Here is a 21360-nt window from a genome sequence, read left to right on the forward strand (position 1 = left end):
ATTTTACGGGGGCCAGTTTCAAGGAGTCAAGGGATTCGCATGTCTTAAAGGACAACTTTAGTTTTTTTCAACCAAGGTTCATGTTTTAGGTTGTTATTAGAGAAAGTAAAAGATGAGTGTTAATTTTTTTTCATTTGCTGCTTTCTTTTGTTTTAGCGATTTTAGCTATTTTTGACAGGGGGGCGGGGGCATTCGAACATGGGGCTAAATATGTATCTTTTTACAACATTTTATAGCGATTTTATTATTTACTATAGTCCTACTAGACCCCAGGAAATTACAACTGGCCACAAAAGATCGAATGCCCCCGCCCCCCTGTCAAAAATAGCTAAAATCGCTAAAACAAAAGAAAGCATGAAAAAAAATGAACACTCATCTTTTACTTTCTCTAATAACAATCTAAAACATGAACCTTGGTTGAAAAAAACTAAAGTTGTCCTTTAATGACTGTTTTGTAGGGCGTTACACATTTTGGTGGCATAGGAGCGAAATGAATTTAGCCCCTTGTTTGTGCCGAATCTGGGTTGCACATGGTTTGTTGAACTCCCTGGTGTTGTGGGTGTGGACTTCATTGACATTAAGGAAGTATTTAGACAGGTACATGGGTATCTTCTTTGGTGGTGTAGCGAATCTTGTGGACCAGACCCATTGCAAGATGCTGTACTCTGTTACTCAGATGCTGTCGTCAACCCTAAGCCATTCCAGCCTGTCAAAATGGGCAGGGGTGAGATGGGTATGTGGATTGAGGCAGTGAAGTAGTAACCTGACCAGTAACCTGGGAAGTATGGAGCCTTGTTTAAAGGGCCTTTGATGTGCTGTGGTACCAAGAGGTGCATGCATAGTCGAAGAAACCTTATACTAGGGCTCCTGTTAGGGTCTTCAAGGTGTTTTTGTTGACCAGTGAGGGGATCCTATAGGAATCTTGTTCTTTGGTTGACTTTTTTGATTATGTTGGTGGCCATTTATCACCGGAAAGATTTGCCTCCAGGATGGAACCTAGGTAGGTATAATTTAATATTTTCGTTGTGTGATAATATTGTCCGCCTATTGTCCGCCACTCTAACCAAGAAACCAGCCTTGGATACATCTTGTTTAAAAATAATCTGCCTAACGATGATGTCACTGGTGGACGGGGTTCTGAACTGCCCACAGAGTGGTATTTTATCATGAACATTAGTGAGGACCAATTGTATGAAGATACGTTGAAAAGTGGTGAAGTGGTCCTTTAATGGTTATGGTATGGTAATTGGTAAGTGATATTTTTAGGTTAAAAGGTGAAAGCAATATTATTATTCTGATAGTGGGGTCTCCCTGTCTCTCCAGCTCTTTAATAAACAGAAACAGAAAATACATATACCCATTTCTCAGGTTCAATTTTATAGTGTTCCAGTTCCAAATGTATCACTAATGTCTTTGTGTCATCACTTTCAATTTCACTTGTTAAACCTGTATACTGTGTGAGTTCTCTCTTTTTCCTGATTGGATAAAATGGTGACAACCTGAAAATTAAATGACAGGGAGACGTTGCCACAGCTTCTCTTGTATGTCTGTCTTATAATATTATGTCTAATCTCATATACTGTAGGGTGTAGGCCTACCTGCTGCTTGTGTACAAGTATGAAAATATCTTGTCTTTTGCTCTCCCCCTTTTCTTTCTTTCCTGAAGACGAAATGATGGATTGAGACTTGAATATTAATTCTGATCCAGTAGTGTCCCAGACAAGACCCTTCCACAACATCTCTGTCAATCAAGCTCAACTCTATCTCTGGTATGGCCGGTTGTGCATGGGTGGGAAGGGAGAGATCAGGTGGTGGAGGTGAACGGAACCCTTTTCATATTTTGGAAAATAAATCCAATTTAACACGAGGTGCCCGGCCACTATCCTTGGTGGCCATCTATCCTGTTACCAGACCAGATCGATCTTCATGCATGGTAGAACAGACAAGTGTTGCAGCTGCAAAACACATTTCCATGCATGGTAGATTATTTTAGATTGTGTGTTTTCTCTGGCCCTGCATAGCAAAGCAGTGGTGCTGGTTGGTGGTGAAAAGCAGTTCTACTATATGGAGAATGATTATGTATGATGAGATGGTAGTGGATATTCCCTCATGTAACCAGTGGTGGAAAAAGTACTCAAATGTTTTACTTAAGTAAAAGTATCAATATGTAGAAATAAGTAAAAGTTAGTAAGTAAAAGTAAAAGTCCAGAATTCAAAACATACTCGAGTAAAAGTACAAAAGCATTGGCATCAAAATGTACTTAACGTACCAAAAGTAAAAGCACTCATTATGCAGAATGTCCCATTTCAAGTTTTCAAATGTATAAAAATCATTTGAAAATAAAATAAAGTGTATGAAAGTTGCTGTAGGGCTTTGTTTTGTAAGAATAATCAAATTCTGGAAAGTAACTAGTAACTACACTTTTCAAATAATTGTAGTAGAGTAAAAGTACAATATTTGGCTCTGAGATGTAGTGAAGTAGAAGAAAAAGTATTGGAAATACTCAAGTAAAGTATACCTCAAAATTGTATTTAAGTACTTTATAGTTACTTTCCACCACTGTATGTAACCAAACATTACCGGTATGGGACACACATTATTCATGGTACTCGAGGCATGGAAAGAACTGAAAACAGCTGCACAAATTGGAAGCAGTGCGGTTCAATGGGGAATTGTAGGGTTAAAGGAAAACAAAAAAGACGGACGTCAATAATCTGTAAACCTCAGTCATTTCATAATCTCAACTCGACTGCTAATGTAGTCGGCAGTGGTTTGTCTGTCCTCAAAGGACCTGATCGTCGGTAACATCGAATGCTTCTTTAATACTATATAGGGAGTATAGGCCTAAAATCAAACACAGTCAAGAAAGACTCAATATTGTTGTCTCCACCAGGCCGAAGGCATGGGGAGAGTATATTTTGCACTCTGTCCGTCCGTCCGTGTGTCCGTCTGTTACCAGCTAATCTCCGGCACCAGGAGGCCGTCTTTTTAAAAACATTTTTTTTATATTACCGGTATAGATTCTGTCCAAAAATCCCGCACATCGTTGCACACTATCTCTATAGTCATGTGTTCAAGATGGATCTGTCCGAAATTTCATATTCTATACTAATTGGCTAACACTGGCTTTCAAAGTTTGCAGGATTGGATCATGAACGCAGTGTGCAATTTACGTGAAATCTTTCACAGACTTTCCTACTAGGCTGAGGAATATATCCCACCCTTTTCACATTGGCCTGTTTTAGCTCCACCATCCGGTGTTTTTTTTGCAAAACACATTGTTGGAACAAAATGCCTCAAATCATCCAATTGCCATCAATGGTGTAAGAACAAATGGCACCCTTTTCACATTGGCCTATTATAGCGCCACCAGGAGGCCACAACCTGACCTGGCCTGGTGGAGACCTGTGCCCCGATGGGCACTTTTTCTAGTTTGTCTTTATGACCAAGAGGTAATTTGAGCAGTCAGATTTCAATGGTAATGATTTATCAAAAGCAGGCCCATACATTCAGTAGTTTATTTATTGAGCAAATATTACAGTTCAACAGGTTAACCAACATAGCATCACACACATAGTACAGTTTTAAGTTAGACTCAACAGAAAGAAATAAAGGAAATGTGCATTATTGTCTTGTCTCTTGTTTATCTATTCCTATGATTCTCAACCTTATATATATCAACAACCACTATACAGTATATTTTGGCCATGGACCCCCATTTGATAAAAAAGAAAAGAAAATCTCCCCTGTAAAATTCTCAGTGTTAATAGCATGAATGTAACCTTGCAGGTCCATTCGGTTCGATTTAAGTAGACTCAGAGTTACAGATCAATAAGAGTCCATTTGGACTCCTTGTGGTCCCTGGTCCCGACATTGACAACAACCAGTGATCTTATTCTATGACCTATTTCATAAAGCCCAAGTAGAAAATGAAGAGAACTCAATAAAGGTCACAGCCTCCAAGTGTGTGCAAACTGCAAATGAAATGTAAAGCCCAAACCACACCAAGGGGTCGGGTCGGGACAAAACGTTTTTTAAGGTAACCACGCCAATGCAACTCATTGAGTTGCATTGGTGTGGTTGACCTTAAAAATCGTTTTGTTCTGACCCAACCCTTTGGTGTGGTTTGGGCTTAAGCTGGATAAGAGGCAAGAGCACCACAGTGACAAACTAAACTAGAACTGCACTCTGTCGAGTGCCTACTTGCGCGCAAGTACTGTCGACATATTGGTTGGGTAACAGGTAACATATGTATGTATACATGTATGTAAGTTGAAAGTACTATACTGTGGTCGGCTGGCTTTTTTATGTACGTATGCTTGGTAGGTATATTGGATGTTGATGGTGACGTAATTAAGATATGTTTCAATGTCGGGTGAATTAAAGGTAATGTCTGTATGTATACATGTATGTAATCTGAAACCTATCTACGTCACCATCAAAAGCCAGTTATAACCTGGCATTGATATATCTTAATTACGTCACCATCAACATCCAGTATATATACCTACCAAGCATACGTGTATACGTTCCAGCTCAACCACACACTTGCGCAAGTAATGATGGATGGCTGTAAGTAACTTGCAGTGGGCAGTCAATAAATACATTTAGTAATGTATTTAAGTTAATCTTTTTAGTATCTGTACTTTACATCAGTATTCACTTTTTTCCCCCTGGAAACCCAGCTGGAAAGCCAGGACCTGTAGGATACATTGGGGTTTCATAAAAAGGGAATAAGAAAATGAGGTAGCTGGCAAGGGCTTTGGTCCAAAATACAAATCTAGGCAAATGACTAACCTTTTTCATTCACCTCAGAGTTACATGTAAGTTAACACTACGTTGCTACGGCGTTTTTAAAACAAACATTGAACTAAAAACAAACATTAAACCTGTAAAATAAAATGTACTTTTGAATATTTTAGTGTTTTTAAAAGTACTAGAGCGGTGCCCACTGGCCTACTTGGAACGATGCAAGTTGGAAATGCATGACCCACCCAGTTATTAAGTCTGTGTCCCATTTATGCGCATATATGGAGTTCTTTGTCAGGCATGCCCAAATATGGAGTATATGCAGATGTCAGAACATCATTGTGATGTCAGAACAGGCCAGCTCCATATATGGAGATCCAGGGGTCGTCAGGTGTGATTATTGTCTGGATCCTGGGCAGAGGCTTTTGTGCTGGTTCTGGACAACCGGCAATCCGACAGACTCGACACCGAGCACTGCACTCCCTGTGGTGGTGTGGAACACGCGTGTCAAGTCGGTGGGGCAGTTTTCGAGTTACATGGATTATAGATTATAGTATGTACGTACGTACGTCCACACGTATATAGACTTTTATAGATAGATGAATACTGGCCTCTTAAAGCAATTACTCTAGTACTTTACCTCAAATTAAACTTTGAATGGACAACTTTCACTTGTAGTTGAGTAAGATTTGAGCAGATCGAAAAGCTCACAACGTTTGCGACACGTGATCATAAGCTATTTTCATTCAGAGTATAGAGCCCTGGACGACCCCAGTCAACTAAGGGTTTAAGTTAAGTGGTTAACACTTGAAGTGTTACATATCCAAAATGCTATTTAGGCCTATTGTTAAGATAAAATACTCACCCCACATTTTAATTTGTAATATCTCTAGCACAGTCTGTGCAATGGTTATGCAATTGTCAGGCAAAGACTTAAAGCTGCAATGCATAAGTTTTATGTCCTTAAAACAATGGTTTATTCTTTCAAAAAAGGATTGCAGCTTTAAATTACCCACTATTTCCCAAACTATTCCATTTCCATAGTTGAACTCAGACAGAGCACCGGTCTCTCAGAACCAGAACTCTGAGATGAAGACGTGTATGACCACAATGTTACGATGAGACACAAGTCCTGATTTGATGTAATTCATGGAGACCTCCACCACCATGTTGCTGGGGCCGATGATGGGCTTCGTTTGACGGACAACACCTGGGAGACACCACAGATTAGGATTAGCATGGGTGGGAGATTGGAACATGTGTTTGACACGTGTGTGTTTGCATGTATGTATTTCACAGAGTATGTATTTACTCGGTTTCACCTACGAAGGAGCGCCGCCTGAAGGTGACTTGAGCCACGTGAGGCACTGCCGAGCGAGTTTAAGGCAAGCGAGCAGCCTGTTGCATGTTCGTGGTGAACTCAAAGAAAACAAGCACTCTACTCCTTTTTCAATCTGACTGGTTTTTCAATCGTACTGTAACATCTCTCTCTCTCTCTCTCTCTCTCTCTCTCTCTCTCTCTCTCTCTCTCTCTCTCTCTCTCTCTCTCTATACAGGTTTAATGTTTGTTTTTAGTTCAATGTTTGTTTTAAAAACACCATTGACAATGAAGGGAAAATTTACGTCATCTTGTCCCTAACACAAACATTAAATAACATTAACATTAACAATAAAGAGAATTAAATGTTTGTTTTGTCACCATTTGTTTTACATCACCATTACATCACCTAATCATAGCAACATGAGTTAGACTTTAATATATTAGCGCCCCTCACTTCACACAGGTGTGATTTTTAAAAAGAAAAACATTTAACACACAGTTACAGCAGTAAAAACACACATTCCTTCACTAACTTCACTTTCAACATGTTTTTATTTGAATGTTTTAAATGAGCACTTACCTGTAATCATGTCATATTGGATGCGCTTCTCCACATCAAAAGAATGGTCACTGTCACGAGCAACTATGTCAAAGAACACGTTCGTGGCTCCAGGAAGAGAGTTATTAGGAACCATCGTCCTCAGGAAAACAATATCTGTTAGAAAAAGAGGTTCAATGTTAAGTAATTGACCATTTAAGCATTGTGCTTGCACAGTTAGATAACGTTAATTCCATCTAGGGAGAAAGTAGACATACAAAGTATTTAGGATGATGGTTGCCATCTACAGCAGTGGGTCTCAACCATAGGTCTCAACCTCTGTGGGCCCAAAAGACCAGTTTGAAACTTCACACCCGTGTGAAGTGGGGGGAGCGCTCTTATCATCGTACATCATCATGACGTAACATGTCTATTTGCTCAGACACATTACACATAATGACGTAAATTCTCCATTCATTGCCAATGGGAATTTAATCTTTGTGCAGGACAAAAATACCGATTTGCTCAGCCTCAAACACATATGATGTAAATTCTCCATTCATTGTCAATGGGACAATGAATCATTATGAGAAAGGTTTCAGCACAATGTTAAATTTGGCTGAAACTTTGCGCATACATGGAGATTGCTGATGTCATTGTATGGACATCATGACTGACATCATAGCGCATCAGACATCCGTTGACTTTTTTAGTCAAACGAAGATATATAGGACCATCATTACCATGAATAAATTCCTTCCCCCTTTTTTATAATGTGCCAGTTGCACTGAAGTCCAAGCAGAACGTCACACTGACGCCATCATCACCATCACAATGCCTATTGTACTGTTTCTGATAGACACGTCTATTTCAATGAACCAACGTACCCATCTGGGTACTACCTATCTGGACTTAGCAAAAGGCGCTGTTGAGACTCTGATGAAGCTCAGAGGGAGAGATCCGGCTAGCCAAGAGGACCGGTATATGTTGGTAAATTCTGAGGAAGTTCCAGTTGGTATAAAGGCTGGATGGAAAGAGAGTCGAGACACATTTATGACAGAATTAAAGAACCTCAAAGCAACTGGTCTCGCATCATTTGGCCAATCCTTAAAGACCGCCTTTGATTTACTCAATCTCAATAGATTAGTGACTGGAATAGACAGCTATGGACAGGGCAGGAATCCATTTTTCCTCAAGCCGGCCATCATCATAGCCATCACCGATGGCAAGACACTAACCAATGGTGCTGGAGTAGTCCAGGACCAGCTGCTTCTGCTTCCGACAACCTCGCTTCCAGGCAGTGAGCTGACCACAGAGCCCTTCCGCTGGGACCAGCGCCTTTTTGCCCTTGTGCTGCGCATCCCAGAGCACACTCCATTGGAGCCCGAGCCCCTGGGGGATGGTGGCGTGCCACCCGATGATTCGCTCATCACCCCCATGTGCGAGGTCACCGGAGGGCGTTCCTACAGCGTGCTATCCCAGTGCGTGTTGAAGCAGTGTCTGGAGTCTCTGGTGCAGAAGGTCCAGACCGGAGTGGTAATCAACTTTGAGAAAACTGGACCCGACCCCCCTCCGATAGAGAGTGGTCGAGTTGATGAGGTTAAGCAAAGTCCCCAGCCCTGGCACTCCTGTCACAAGCTCATTTACGTACAACCCAAACCTAAGAACGAGCACTGGCCCATTCCTGAAGCCTTCTGGCCAGATCAGAACTCGATCACGTTGCCACCCCGTTCCGCCCATCCCCATGTTCGCTTCTCCTGTACGGACGTTAAACCCATGGTAATAGAGAGGATGCCATTTGACAAGTATGAGCTAGAGCCCTCACCACTTACCCAGTACATTCTAGAAAGGAAATCTCCTCACACCTGCTGGCAGGTGTTTGTGTGTAACAGTGCCAAGTACAGAGGCTTAGGTCAGCCCTTTGGATACCTAAAGGCCAGTATGGCCCTCAACTGTGTCAACTTGTTTGTCATGCCCTATAACTACCCTGTGCTCCTGCCACTGCTGGATGACTACATCAAAGTGCACAAGTTCAAGCCTACCATCAAATGGCGGCAGTCTTTTGAGAACTACCTGAGGACCATGCCTCCATATTACTTGAAGTCTCTGAGGAGTGCTCTGAAGATCATGGGAGCACCCAACAACCTGCTTGTTGACAGCAGGGGATGTGGCCTGAGTTACAGCGTGGTCTCTCACCTCAATAAGCTCACGCAGCAGACCAAGATAGAGTATGACCGTCTGATAGCCTCCATCGACAAGAAGCCGCTCCCACATCCGGACATTGGATTGCGTCTGCGGGGAGGTAGCAGCACAGTAGAGGCTCCAGCACAGCCCATGGAGATTAACCCACAGGAGTTCCAGGCTCAACCTAACAAGAGTCTGAAGCCACAGTTCTTCAAGAATCCCTATGACATCCCTCGTAGTCAGCTGCTGGACCAGCTCAGTCGCATGAGGACAAGTGTCTGTACCCTCAGAGGACAGGACCCAGAACAACTCCACAGCGTGCCAATAGCGGGAAACAATAAGGACTTCTCTGAAGCCACTCCCCAGCCTTTGCAAGACGCATGTCCAGATCCCAAATTTGTGCACACATTTGGAAACCCATTGAAATCGGGCAAGAACGACCAAGAGGATGAGTTTGTGACCGGCCCTCAGAACAAGGGCAAGAGACCAATGGACAATAACATGCACCCCGGGGGGTCCAAGAAGCGACGCATGTCCCCTCTGCGCCAGGACAGGGCCTACGCCCCTTCAGTCACCCCACCCACCAGCCCTCAACCTACAGCTGATGTGGAGAGCAATGACAGGTCACTAGAAGAATTCAAGATCAACCACTTCAGTAGCGAGAACCACTACAGCCCAGACGGGACCTCTGAGTTGGACCCAAGGACAGGGGCGGGGAACCCAGAACACCAGGAGAACCACATAGCAGCTGCACACCCCCAGGACTGCCAGAACAGGTTGGAGGGGGAGGAGGAAACCGGCCGACCCCGGGGTGTTGAGCTGCAGCCGTGCAGTAGGGGGGGAACGATGGGCATCTTGCCACAGCGCCGATCCCCTCACTATTCGTCACCCACAGAAGTGAAGAACCAGGTGATCATGGAGAGTTTGGAGATGAACAATGAACTGAGTGCTCTCATCCTCCAGGAGATCAGAAAACCTGGCAGAGACTATAAGAAGATCTTCTATTTCCTGAAGCAGATCGAGGGCAGTATGGAGACCAAACTCATCTTCCTGCAGAACATCATAAAAGAGGCGGCCAGGTTCAAGAAGAACTTTCTCGTCACGGAACTAGAAAACTACTTGACGAAATTCCGATCCAGCTCCAACAACATGAACCATTTAGACGTGCTCTGAGATCCGAGTTGGATTGGTTTACACGTATCACTTAAACTCTATATAGCCTATAACTCTATATAGCCTATGGTCCTCATTCACAACGGCGTTTACGCTCATAAAGTGACGTTACGTGAGCGGAGCGTGAGCGGACAGGCATTTACGTGGATTCCCACATTACGTGGGAATTCATGAACTTGAACGTGAACTTGACGGTGACGTGGGTTGGTCGGAAATTCCGCTGAAAGCTGCGCCACCTCTCATGGTCGTGTACGGCTTGCGTAGATTTATTAAGAAGGCTTTAGTCTTCATGCTGAATCAATTAAAAGTCCCCAAATCTCAGATAAAATATGTAGGCATGTGTCCCCAACATTGGTCGCACATAAAAAAAATATAGCCTATATAAAAGCCAAGTATCACTTGTATGCCTAAATGCATGCATTCTAGAGGCAGGTTAGCCTAGAGTGCCATACAGAAACTGCCCCTGCAAGCCCGACACCTTTTTTATTTATTTATTAGGATATTTCTAGCATGCGCGATTGCGCTGCTCACTTGACAGCTTTCTACTGCTGTGAGCTTGTAGATCGGCTCTCGCAGTCTCGCGGACTCGCGCTGCATGTTAAAAAACAAACTCACAATTATAATAAGAACATACACTTATCTGCATTCTGCACTGTACGAATCCAACGTTGTTTAGTGTAGTAATGTCTGCAGTATAGGCCTATTTAAATTGTTTCGTTATGGAGCTCCTTTGAGTCAGTCTGACTGTCGGTGCGTGTGTGTGTGTGTGGGGGGGGGGGATTAGCCCTATATAAAAAATAGAAGACCACATTAGCCTATTTGAATGAATGGCATCAGCGTGTTTGAAAGTCGGCCAGTCATATCATAGTTTTAAGCCAGCTCACCTCCACTCGCGCTTGTTCACAAACATGACGGACAGACAGACAAGAAAGGCTGTTGATGATGATTATTATTACCACTGTAACTCGCTGATCAGCATGTTGACAGAGACTCAGCCAATTAAAGTTTCACGTAGGCCTAAATGCATTTGCTGCAAGCACCTATCTGCCTCCATTTGCGTCGTGGTATTAATTTATAATATGTATAGTGATCACATGCGGACGCCACACAGAATAGCCAACTCTTACCTGCAGCTGAGGAAACATACAACGTAGTTGGGTCGGATGAAATATAGCCTTAAGTCCAAATCCCACAAGAAAAAAAAGAAAGAAAATATGTCCTGTGTCCATGCATGTCCGGATATATTTGCTTTCCAAATCCGACAGTGCAGGGCAGGGAATCAATCACCGCAGTAGACTAATCAATAGGGCCTTTTATCATTGCCGAGTTTTAATATAGCATTTGGTTGTGTGGTGAACAATACAAATTAACTTCTTTCTCATTATGTGAAAGTAACTGTAACATCAGTTAACTTATTAACGTTCTGACATTTAACAAGGAGTGAAGCAATGCGTGCCAAGTTGGCAAGTTTCGTTTATAATTATATACAAAACTTGCGCTGTTTGCTTGAAGATCTGTCCATGCAGAGACCCGCCTGTCAAAATTAACTGCTCTACAAGCTCATCGCGGCTGTTGTATATAATTTAAAGCCCGGTGCAGGCTATGATGACGTATTTCGATATTTCCTGTTGCCTTATATGGTGTGGGATGGGCGTTCTAACCAGGCGACACCAGGCGAATCGCTTGGGAAAAATGCGGAAAGGCTACACTCTGCGATCCGCACAAATGAAGTGATTACACCAGCTTCCCTGAATACGACGGGAGCAAATCGCAGCGTGATCGGACAGAGAAATACGATGATATTTAGTATCTGTTTACGCATACGTTACACTGCGGTGTATTTCTCCTTTGTGAATGAGGACCCATAACTCTATATAGCCTACATAGCTGCTGCGCAAAATTAGGTCTCAAGGATTAAAGTAGTTACTCCACAAATGGATACTTTTAAACTACCGGTAGTTAACATAACAGGCACATAGTAAGTTAGCATTTTGGGGCATTTATTTATTTGTCTCATTAATAAAAGAAAATGTAACTTATGTTTCAATATCCCTTCTTGAGGGGGAAAATATTGTGTTTATGCCTGGAGACAAGTGATTTTGTAATGTAATAGTTCTGTGTTTCACTGGTTCAGTATTATTCCTCATGTCTTGAACAATATGGAGTTTCAAAATATACAAATTTAAAACTGGAATAATTTTGAATGGGGCTGCTTCGGGGGTGTTTGTAAAAGTGGAAAATGGTGCATTTATATAGCACCTTTTACCTAAAGCACTATACACTGACACCACGGCGCGTAAACAGCGCCTCAAACTGTGACTCCGCCCACAAACGGGGGAAGTTGTGATTTTCGCTCGTTCACTGCAATGCAATTTGCGGCATTTTCAAAACAATATTGAGCGGAGTAGCGATTATCAAACGTATTTGCAATGCCATACGTTGAAATATCTGTTGCCCGTGGACAAGGCACGCTACCTCCGCAAGTTAGATAGCATCGGCATAGATGTTTGTCCGTATGTGATTAAGGATTGGACCAAGTTGCATTGGCAGCCATAGAAAATTCCGGGGTAAGACGTTTTTGGGCGTTCCTGTCTAGCGTGGTGTCAGTGTATACAATTTGCATACATTCACAAATTCAGAAGCTTTAAGTGTCTTGTTCAGGGAAGCTGGTTCTTAAAAGTGAAGGCACCCGACACTTTAGTAATGTAACACCCAAAACACTCACATGACTCATGACTAATTCAGGGCCCTTAGCACCGCGACACAGCAGCCACATATGTGTCCTCTAGATATCACTTGTACTGGACACACCCGGGCCATGCCACAAGTCGCCACTGTGGCGAAAGGTTCTGCTGTTACAATAGGGCCCCAAATCTATACCATACTTGTCTTTGTGACAAAGAGAGTGCCAAAAGAGAGTAGGCCTATGTTGAATACACACTGAACTATCACAACATCGCAATATCACTTGTCTCCAGGCCAAAACAAAATAATTTTCCCCCTCAAGTTAACTACATTAGTTTGAATGACAAAAATGAATACAAACATGTGTTATGTTATCTTTGTGGGTACAGTTGGAGCAACCACTTTAAGCCTGGAGTCTTAATTTGACGCAATACACATGCCATTATAGGTGTAAATCTTCAAAATGGCGAACAACAACAAATTAAGTATAGTAGAGGTGGAGTAGAGGTGGAGGGGATTTTGTGAATATTTTGGTCTTCCATTTGGTATCTGTAGGCCTACCGGTATTTATCTTTTTCTATTGTATTTGTATTGTGTTTTGTAAATAACCTTAGAGTACTAATAATCTTTAGTGGAAAAGGCAATGAAGGGCCATGTAAATGAAGCATTATAAGAAAAAAATAAAACACTAAGTAATACATTTCAAACAGTATAAAACATGTAAAAGCAAAAAGTTGAGGAGGGACTATAGGAAGGCCTAATTGTAGCGGGCACAAGACTTGTCTCGCTGCCAAGAGTTGCAAGATTAGTCCTTGACAGACACACAAGCGTGTGTGTGCGTGCGTGCGTGCGTGCGTGCGTGCGTGCGTGTGTGTGCATGTACAAAATCAATGCATTATCTTTCTTTTTCCCCTCTCCTTCCCTTTTTTGCCCGTTGTTAGTGTGGTGAAGTATAAAGGAGGTCTTACCCTCTGCGACAGTGAAGTCTCTGTAGGTGGGCAGAGAGATGACGGTGTGTGTGATGAGACGAACAGGGTCTACAGCACAGCTGATGTCCCTGGGCTGACAGGCCTTTACACATCGTACATTGACCGAACCCACATTTTTCTGTCTGGGAGAGCAGAGGGACAAAAAGGACAGAGGTGACTGACAAAGCTAGTTCAAACAGAGCAGGGCACCATTCAACTGAACAGTCACACAAAGAATTACACAGCATACACATAGATTTGTCACAAGTCTAACCATGACATTCTAAAACATAAATACATGTGCCTCACCAACGTCACCATTCGTATGAAAACTGAACAGTCACACAAAGAATTACACAGCATACACATAGATTTGTCACAAGTCTAACCATGACATTCTAAAACATAAATACATGTGCCTCACCGACGTCACCATTCGTATGAAAGAAATGGCTTTTCACCAACAACACTGTCAACACCACACGCATGGAAGTTGCATAAGAACTCGACAACCCCCGAATAGCCCGATACACATCTATAGTTTATCAATGGATCGATCGCCAAACCATAGAGGCGTTTTAAAGAGGTTCCACTGAGGTGACGACAGGAGGGGAACAGGTCCTTGTAATTTGTAGGAAGCAGGTGGGTTCAAGTTGGTCTTTAAGCCTCAGGCCAAAAGCCACATAAATGCTATCCATGGCATGGTGTGTTGCCACAGAGAAGAGGGATGAGTACAAAGAAAGGGAGGGTACATGGACTTGGTCATTCGAGGTGATCTGATGAGAAGAGTACTAGGCTACTGCAGTGATTCTCAAAGCTTAATTAGGCCATTTGATACCTTTTTCTTTTCTTTTTAATCTCTGGAACCCCAGTCTACACTGTGAAATCCTCAGTGCATTTTTAGTAAACCAAGGACTGAGAGAGAGAGGAGAGAAATGTGAAACAAGACAGCGATCAGATTTGAACTCTGGTCCTCGTGCTCACAAGAAACGCATCCTCACCGTCAGGCCGCTCAGGCGGAAACATAGTTATTTAGTCACAAGCTTTTCATTGGTTCAATATTTATCAAACTCTCTGACACATAACCACTTGGTGTCCCTATTTTGGGCATGTCATCATTATAGGCAAAAATCTACACAAAGTTTTCAAAAATAGACAATCTACAAGTACAAGTGTTGTGATGTAGATCGGCTATTGTCAGTTCCTTTTTGCATGCCACTGTCATACGACAAAGTATAAATGGGGCATTCATTTTTGAATAAAGAAAACATAAAATAAGAAATATTTGCACTAACTGGTTGAGCCACCAGGCAGCTCGGTCATCTGAAATTCCCAACAACGTCACGCGCAAAATCTGGCATTTCACTTGTTTTTGGAATGAAATCCGAGAACTCTTTTTAGGGAATACACCTAATCAACTGTATCAGACATCCATGCGTTTTCCAAGTAACACTGCAAACCAGACAACCCACAGGGAGGCTTTCTGCTGTTGGTGCTAGAGCCCAAACTGATGCCAGATATTTGGCTCTGATGCCGATCCCCATCTTGGAGGGACCTAGAGTCCTAGACCTAGACCACCGATTTATCAAATCTGCCCTTCAAAGGGCTGGAAAAGTGCTGTAGGGCTGCTGGTGTTTTGGTATCATTCACTGTATATTAACTGATATCAACCCAAGACCAACACCAAAAGCACCATCCATCCTGAGAGCTGTAGCGCGCCGCTGGCGCACCACTAAGAGACCCCGTCCTGGCCCGGGGCCCAGGTTCCCATAAATAAGTGCCATGCTTATTTTTCTTTGCTCTTCGCTAAAGTGGGACATCCTGAATTCCATGGTAAAGTCAGGTCTGGCACATGGAGGGTACAGGAAATAACTGCATTTGCCAATATTAATTTCTTCCTCGGGAGACAAATAATAAAGAACCTTGAACCTTGAACCTAATGACCACAGAGTATAGGAAAACTGCATTGGCAATTATTAGTGTGCATGATGTGAGCGTGCATGAGGGAATTATCTTTGAAAAGCAGTGTATCACATCCATTTTAATTGAAGACACATATAATACAAAAAGACAAGCTGCTGTACAGACATGAGGTAGATTGAGCAGGCATGATCATTATCAATCAATCACTGCCTTTGAACAAGTCTTGTAATCGCTAATACAGGCATGATCTCAAAAACAGCTAAAGATCCCCACCTAGTGGTAAGCAAAAGTCAAAGCAGCACTAGGATGTTGTATCATAAAATAAATTAAATAATAAAAGGAAAAGCTGGAAGACACAAAGACAAGATAATAGACCCGTTTTGTTATAATAAAGCTTATGGCACAAACAAAAATAGTGAATCAATGTGGCTGATTCTGGGAACAACCTCTTTCAGTGTCAGGAAGGATTCACCCCTATGGTCTACCTTAACTTATCACACACAATCCCTTAGGCTCAGGTCAGTTGTATACTGTCAGGGTTACACTCTGACTCTATAGTGCATAATTATACGATAGTATCTTCAGTGTTAATTTATCCATTTGTAAGATAGTGTAAGTGTACAAATGTACCAAGTGTACTAATGTAACCACAAGGACCCGTACAACATTTGTACACCCCCAGAGGTCAATTACCCAGGATTCGAACATGGGTCCCCCGTGTGAGAGACCACATTTCTACTGCTCAGCCAAGAGACAGTCGCTGCTTGGCGAGGGGAGAGCTTCAGTTCAAGTACATGACACCAGGGCCAAAATGTTTTATTGAGAAAGTAAGGTAGACCACCTCCAAGCACTGCAGAATGATGTGCTTGCTAGTTATATTGTGTTAACATACATACAGTCAATTACATTTTATTCATTAAAATAAGTTCTGGGTTTGCCGCTTTAATGCTGAAGATTTCACTGTATGCAGTCATTATGCAAAATTCACCCATACTAGACATCTAGTCTAGTATGGGACCCGGCCACGCCAGGCGGAGGGGCTGCTCATGGGTGACAAACACGGCAATTTTGGCCATGTAGAGGTGTGTCTTCCCATAGCGTACCAGCCTCATCTCCACGGTCAGAAAGAAGTCCCTGGGCCCGGCCGGGGAGCGTCGCAGCGAGATCACTCCGCCGTGGGCCTGCCTCTGTGTGTCAAAGTATCCGTCCTCGTCCCCGGACACGATGCTCAGCAGCATGTTGTCCCCCGGCACGGAGTTGGAGGGCCCCATGCGGAAGACGTCAGCAGGGACGGGGGCTTCGGAGGGGACGGTGACGGTGTAGAAGGAGATCCTCAGTGGCAGCGAAAGACACGCCGTGGGATCCCGCGTGAACTCACACGTTACGCGTTCGCAACGGCTGAAAGGGAGAAACGCAGGGGATGGGTACACGGGCGATGAGGGGGCAGAAACCACGGCACATACGGATCAGCGAGGGAGGAAGACAAGACTGGAAGCCAATGAATGTGAAGAGTAAGATAGAGAAAGATAGGGAGTTTGAGAGTACAAGGGAGACTGGCGTTTCTGGTCGCTCTCCTCCGGTTCCTATAGGTGAGATCTCCATGGGTTATTCGTTTAATAATCGATCAAAGAGCACACCTAGGTGTGGAGAAAGTGAGATGCATCATGCACAACCCAACAATTACATGAGCCCTGTCCTATCATGTCATAATATTCAGCGAAAATAAGCAAACATTCGCCAAGACAGTGGCCAGACAGTGGCCTTGTGATAGAGTGTCCGCCCTGAAACTGGGAGGTCGGGGTTCGATCCCCGGCCGGGTCATACCAAAGACTGTAAAAATGGGACCCAATGCCTCCCTGCTTGGCACTCAGCATCAATGGGTTGGATTGGGGGGTCAAATCAACTAATCAAAATGTATGATTCCCGAGCGCGGCACGGCTGCAGCTCACCGCTCCAAGAGATGGGTCAAATGTAGGGTTGTCCTGATCAGATCGGGAGATCGGAAATCGGCTCCGATCACATGATTTTCAAAAGATCGGAATCGGGGAGAAAAGATCAGATTGTCTAATGTAAATCTCAAAGAAAGAGGAGATTCTGTAAAAACTGTTGTGTTTATGCTAATTGTTTTCCTTCTGGTCCCAAGTGAGAGATCATCAAACAAAGACACTCAGAGGCGTGAAAGACACCTATGATGAAAACATGCAACCCCCGCTATGCATGATGCCATAGGTGTCTGCAGTACTCTCTCTGAATGAGAACTATATTCACTCTAATTAACCAATACACCATCATTTTGCTATGATTCCATGCTTTCATAGAAAGAAAAAATCACACCTGTGTGAACTGAGTGGTGTAAGGTCTTATATAGCCTGTCTGACGTAATGAAATCATGTCTGACGTAATGAAATCACACCCGGGTGAACATAGCAACCATGCTCAAATGAACAGGGTGAACATAGCAACCATGCTCATTTTTTCTGCACTAACAAAGCCAGTTGTAGGAGTGGTTTACACCACTCAAAAAAATACACAATGACAGTCATTCTAATAAAAGTATAGTCACATTCTGCCTTTCAATAATTGAAAGGCAACACAACAGACTACACTAGAGTGACATACATTAGGATATTTGCTATTGTGATATGGCATAAGTGTGCATATAAAGATCAGATCGGGAAAGATCGCTATCGGTATGTCTCAAAATGAAATGATCGGAATCGGATCGGGACATCCCTAGTCAAATGCGGAGAACAAATTTCACTGCGGTAACGTGTGACAAATCGTACGACTTTGACTTTAAAGAATAAGCAGACGTACAAGTGTTGTGACATATTGTCAGCTTGTAGATCGGCTATTTTCGGCGAAGCGATTTGGAGCAGAGGGGGAAAAAAGGAGCAGACCAAGTACAGTGCTGTGATGGACAGCGGTCAACTGAAGTTTACACTGTTTAAGTAGTTCATTTAATTAATTGATTAAAATGATCAGCTCTTACCCCTCTGAGGCACGTTTGAAGTTGTGCGGGCAGTCGAAGGACAAACAACGGAATCCTCCCTGGATGTTGAAACAGCTCTCAGTGACAGAGCAGGTGTGGCTGCCTGTGGCACACTCATCAATGTCTGAAAAAACATAATCATTATGTAATATTATTACATGGCTTGGTTGAATGCATGATTCTGATTGGTCAATCGTTGAATTCAGAGGTCTGTTATGTACAGATAATGACCGCTCTGCTATATAACAGACCGCTGCCTAATCAAACCCTCTGAGCACCAGCTGCGCCCCGCTTGATTTAGCCTACTGCTGTTTCCAACATGACAGCCGTGTAAATACACACACACACACACACACACACACACACACACACACTGTGACACACAATGTCATTTACAGCTAAACATTGCTCTCAACATTTTTAAAACATTTGAGCGAGAAATAGATCAACTCACTTCCTTGTTTTCCGACAGTACTCCAGCCCTGCAGCTGGGCAGACGCAGCCAGCGCGAACTTATGGAATACTTGTTTTGTTGTGTTTTGGATCAATTTATTAATTTATGTTAGGTAGCCATGTAATAGGTAGTAGTCATTGTCGGGATATAATTCACCTTCAGGGAGTTTAACCACCGATGCGAAGCCTAATTATCTCCCGACAATGACCACCTAGCCAGATATTATCCCTTACATAATGGGGTCATAATGTAACAGGTTGGGTGAAACATTTTTGTCTCCAGTCAGTTCAATTACCAAAACAGCTGGGACCAATTATGAAGAAACTTCCAGGAGCAAGACAAAGAAAGAATCCAAAAGCTCTGTTAGTGAGCCCTTCAGGCACTGCTTCTTTTTCTTTTCTTTTTCAAGTTATATTTATTATTTTAGATAGGAGTGCAGACTACAGAGGGACAGTAAACCAATGGCAAAACAAGACAGCGGTTGGATTCGAACCGAGGTCCTCCTCGCACTCACAAGCAGCCACCAGACACCATGTGAAATCCAGCCAGTAGTTTCCAAGCTAAGTGGTGGTTCCTTTGGGGTATTGTTTGGCACATAATTATGGGAAAGTTATCCTCTGCATTTTACCCATCATAACTATTAGGAGCAGTGGGCAACACCTGGAGAGCATTTAGGGGTTAAGTGTCTTGCTCAAGTACACTTTGACACATAGACTGGGACAAGGGAACCTCTGATTCCCAGAGACAGTCACTCTACCAATTCAGCTATGGCCACCCTGTGGAGGACAGGCCATGCTCATCATCCGTAAAGCCCTGCCACTAGCAGGTTATCGAAACAATCAAATTGAGGTGCCTGGTGGATCAGCCCATAGATATTAAAAAAATAGATGCCTCATTGGCCGCTGCAGTTCATTGGAGCGACGTGTCTCCAATGAAGGCAGGAAGTCAAGCGGAAATGCTGAAGGCTTTTTTTTACAAATCAGTCACAACATACAATAGCCTACATTATAATACAAAACAAGACAAGACAAACAAACACAAACAACAACGTTATTAATACAACAATACAACATCAGAGCCAGGGGAGCAGAAAACATTAAAGAGTGAACACAAAGCAACAGTTCTCGCAGCTGTCAGTGCTGAGGGCATTTGCTGAAGGCACGCTGTGTCGCTGCCCAAGTGACGGCACTCATGCGACTCCTCCATGTCTCTCGCTGTCACTCAAGTGACTACTGGCCAATCACAGCGCGTCTTTTCCGGGACTTATGTTACGCACGCTTCGCAAGGAATCTTGGGAAAATTGAGCCTTCAATTTTGACACGCGCCTCAGAGCCGGGCGTCTACGTTTATATGTCTATGGATCAGCCGGTTGCTGACAGACGAGACCACATGCTCCCTTCCCTTTCCCACATTCCCTTCATGTCTCACATGTCTCTGTTTTTATGGAGGGACAGACAGTAGGCTGACAGGAAATGGGGAGAGAGACGGGGGGAAGACATGCAGTGAGGGCCGTCGGGATCGGGAGTCGAGCCCGCGGCACACTGCCAGACTGGGTTACCAGCCAAGGTCTGGACCACTGAGCCATGGGCCAGGCCACATGTCTCCCTTCTATTATAATATTCTGCCCTTCGGTTTCTTATCTCCCGCCCCAGACCCTTATATCTACATAAAAAGCGAAACAAAATTAAATCAACACAAAACAAGACAGAAAAATGTTTGGTGGGATTTTCAGATTCAAATATACTCACAATCTTACTGCATCTGCTCAGACAACTGTCACATGCATTTGACGCCCAATAATAACAAAAGCTGGCATTGTGTGAAAACAGCTTAATCATTAGGGTTATAGTAGAACCCAGAGTGTACAAATGGAACCAAATGGACACATACTGTAAGTGTCCATGTTGTTCCATTTGTACACTCAGTTAAATTGACACACAGGATAGTGTGAAGAAGATGAAGATGTGTTCAGATAATGGTTATTCCTTCACCTTGACATGAGCGTCCGTTGGAAGACAGTGTGTAGCCCGTTGGGGGACAGGTACAGAAGAAGCTCCCAGGGGCGTTGACACAGCGGTAGGAACACACATGGCCTCCAGTCGGCAGGGCACACTCGTCAATGTCTGACAACAGAGGAGAAGAACACAGAGATACCGGTTGAAACGCAGATAAAAGGCAGAACGCTGTGTTGAAGAAGGAAAAGGGGCGGCGGTGGCTCAGGGGTAGAGTGGCTGGATGGGAACCGCAAGGTTGCCAGTTCGAACCCGGGCTCCCCCAGAGTTAGTGTCGAAGTGTCCTTGAGCAAGACACTGAACCCCTAATTGCTCCCGATGTGCAGGTTGGTGCCTTGCATGGTTTTCTCCAGCATCGGT

At 43.4% G+C, this 21360-nt stretch overlaps 2 protein-coding genes across 2 annotated transcripts in view; one reads left to right on the forward strand and one right to left on the reverse strand.

The window, feature by feature from the left end:
* Window positions 1–3525: 3525 nt before the first annotated feature.
* The window catches only part of LOC306916376 (fibulin-1-like), a 28314-nt gene continuing 10479 nt past the window's right edge, over window positions 3526–21360 (reverse strand). The window contains exons 13-18 of the mRNA XM_079494209.1: window positions 20980–21111; window positions 18535–18658; window positions 16551–16940; window positions 13620–13762; window positions 6652–6786; window positions 3526–5960 (exon numbers count right to left, since the gene is read on the reverse strand). Of these exons, the coding sequence (XP_079350335.1) occupies window positions 5821–5960; window positions 6652–6786; window positions 13620–13762; window positions 16551–16940; window positions 18535–18658; window positions 20980–21111 (1064 nt within the window). The 3' untranslated portion in view covers window positions 3526–5820. The remainder of the gene's footprint in view (window positions 5961–6651; window positions 6787–13619; window positions 13763–16550; window positions 16941–18534; window positions 18659–20979; window positions 21112–21360) is intronic.
* Window positions 7444–9966, forward strand: LOC306916297 (integrator complex subunit 6-like; the record flags this gene model as incomplete). The annotated part of the gene is made up of 1 exon (XM_079494131.1): window positions 7444–9966. The coding sequence occupies one exon, from the start codon at window positions 7444–7446 to the stop codon at window positions 9964–9966; it is 2523 nt and encodes an 840-aa protein (XP_079350257.1).

The sequence above is a fragment of the Electrona antarctica genome (genome assembly GCF_951216825.1).
Source record: "Electrona antarctica genome assembly, chromosome: 23".
In the NCBI taxonomy this organism is placed as follows: domain Eukaryota; kingdom Metazoa; phylum Chordata; class Actinopteri; order Myctophiformes; family Myctophidae; genus Electrona; species Electrona antarctica.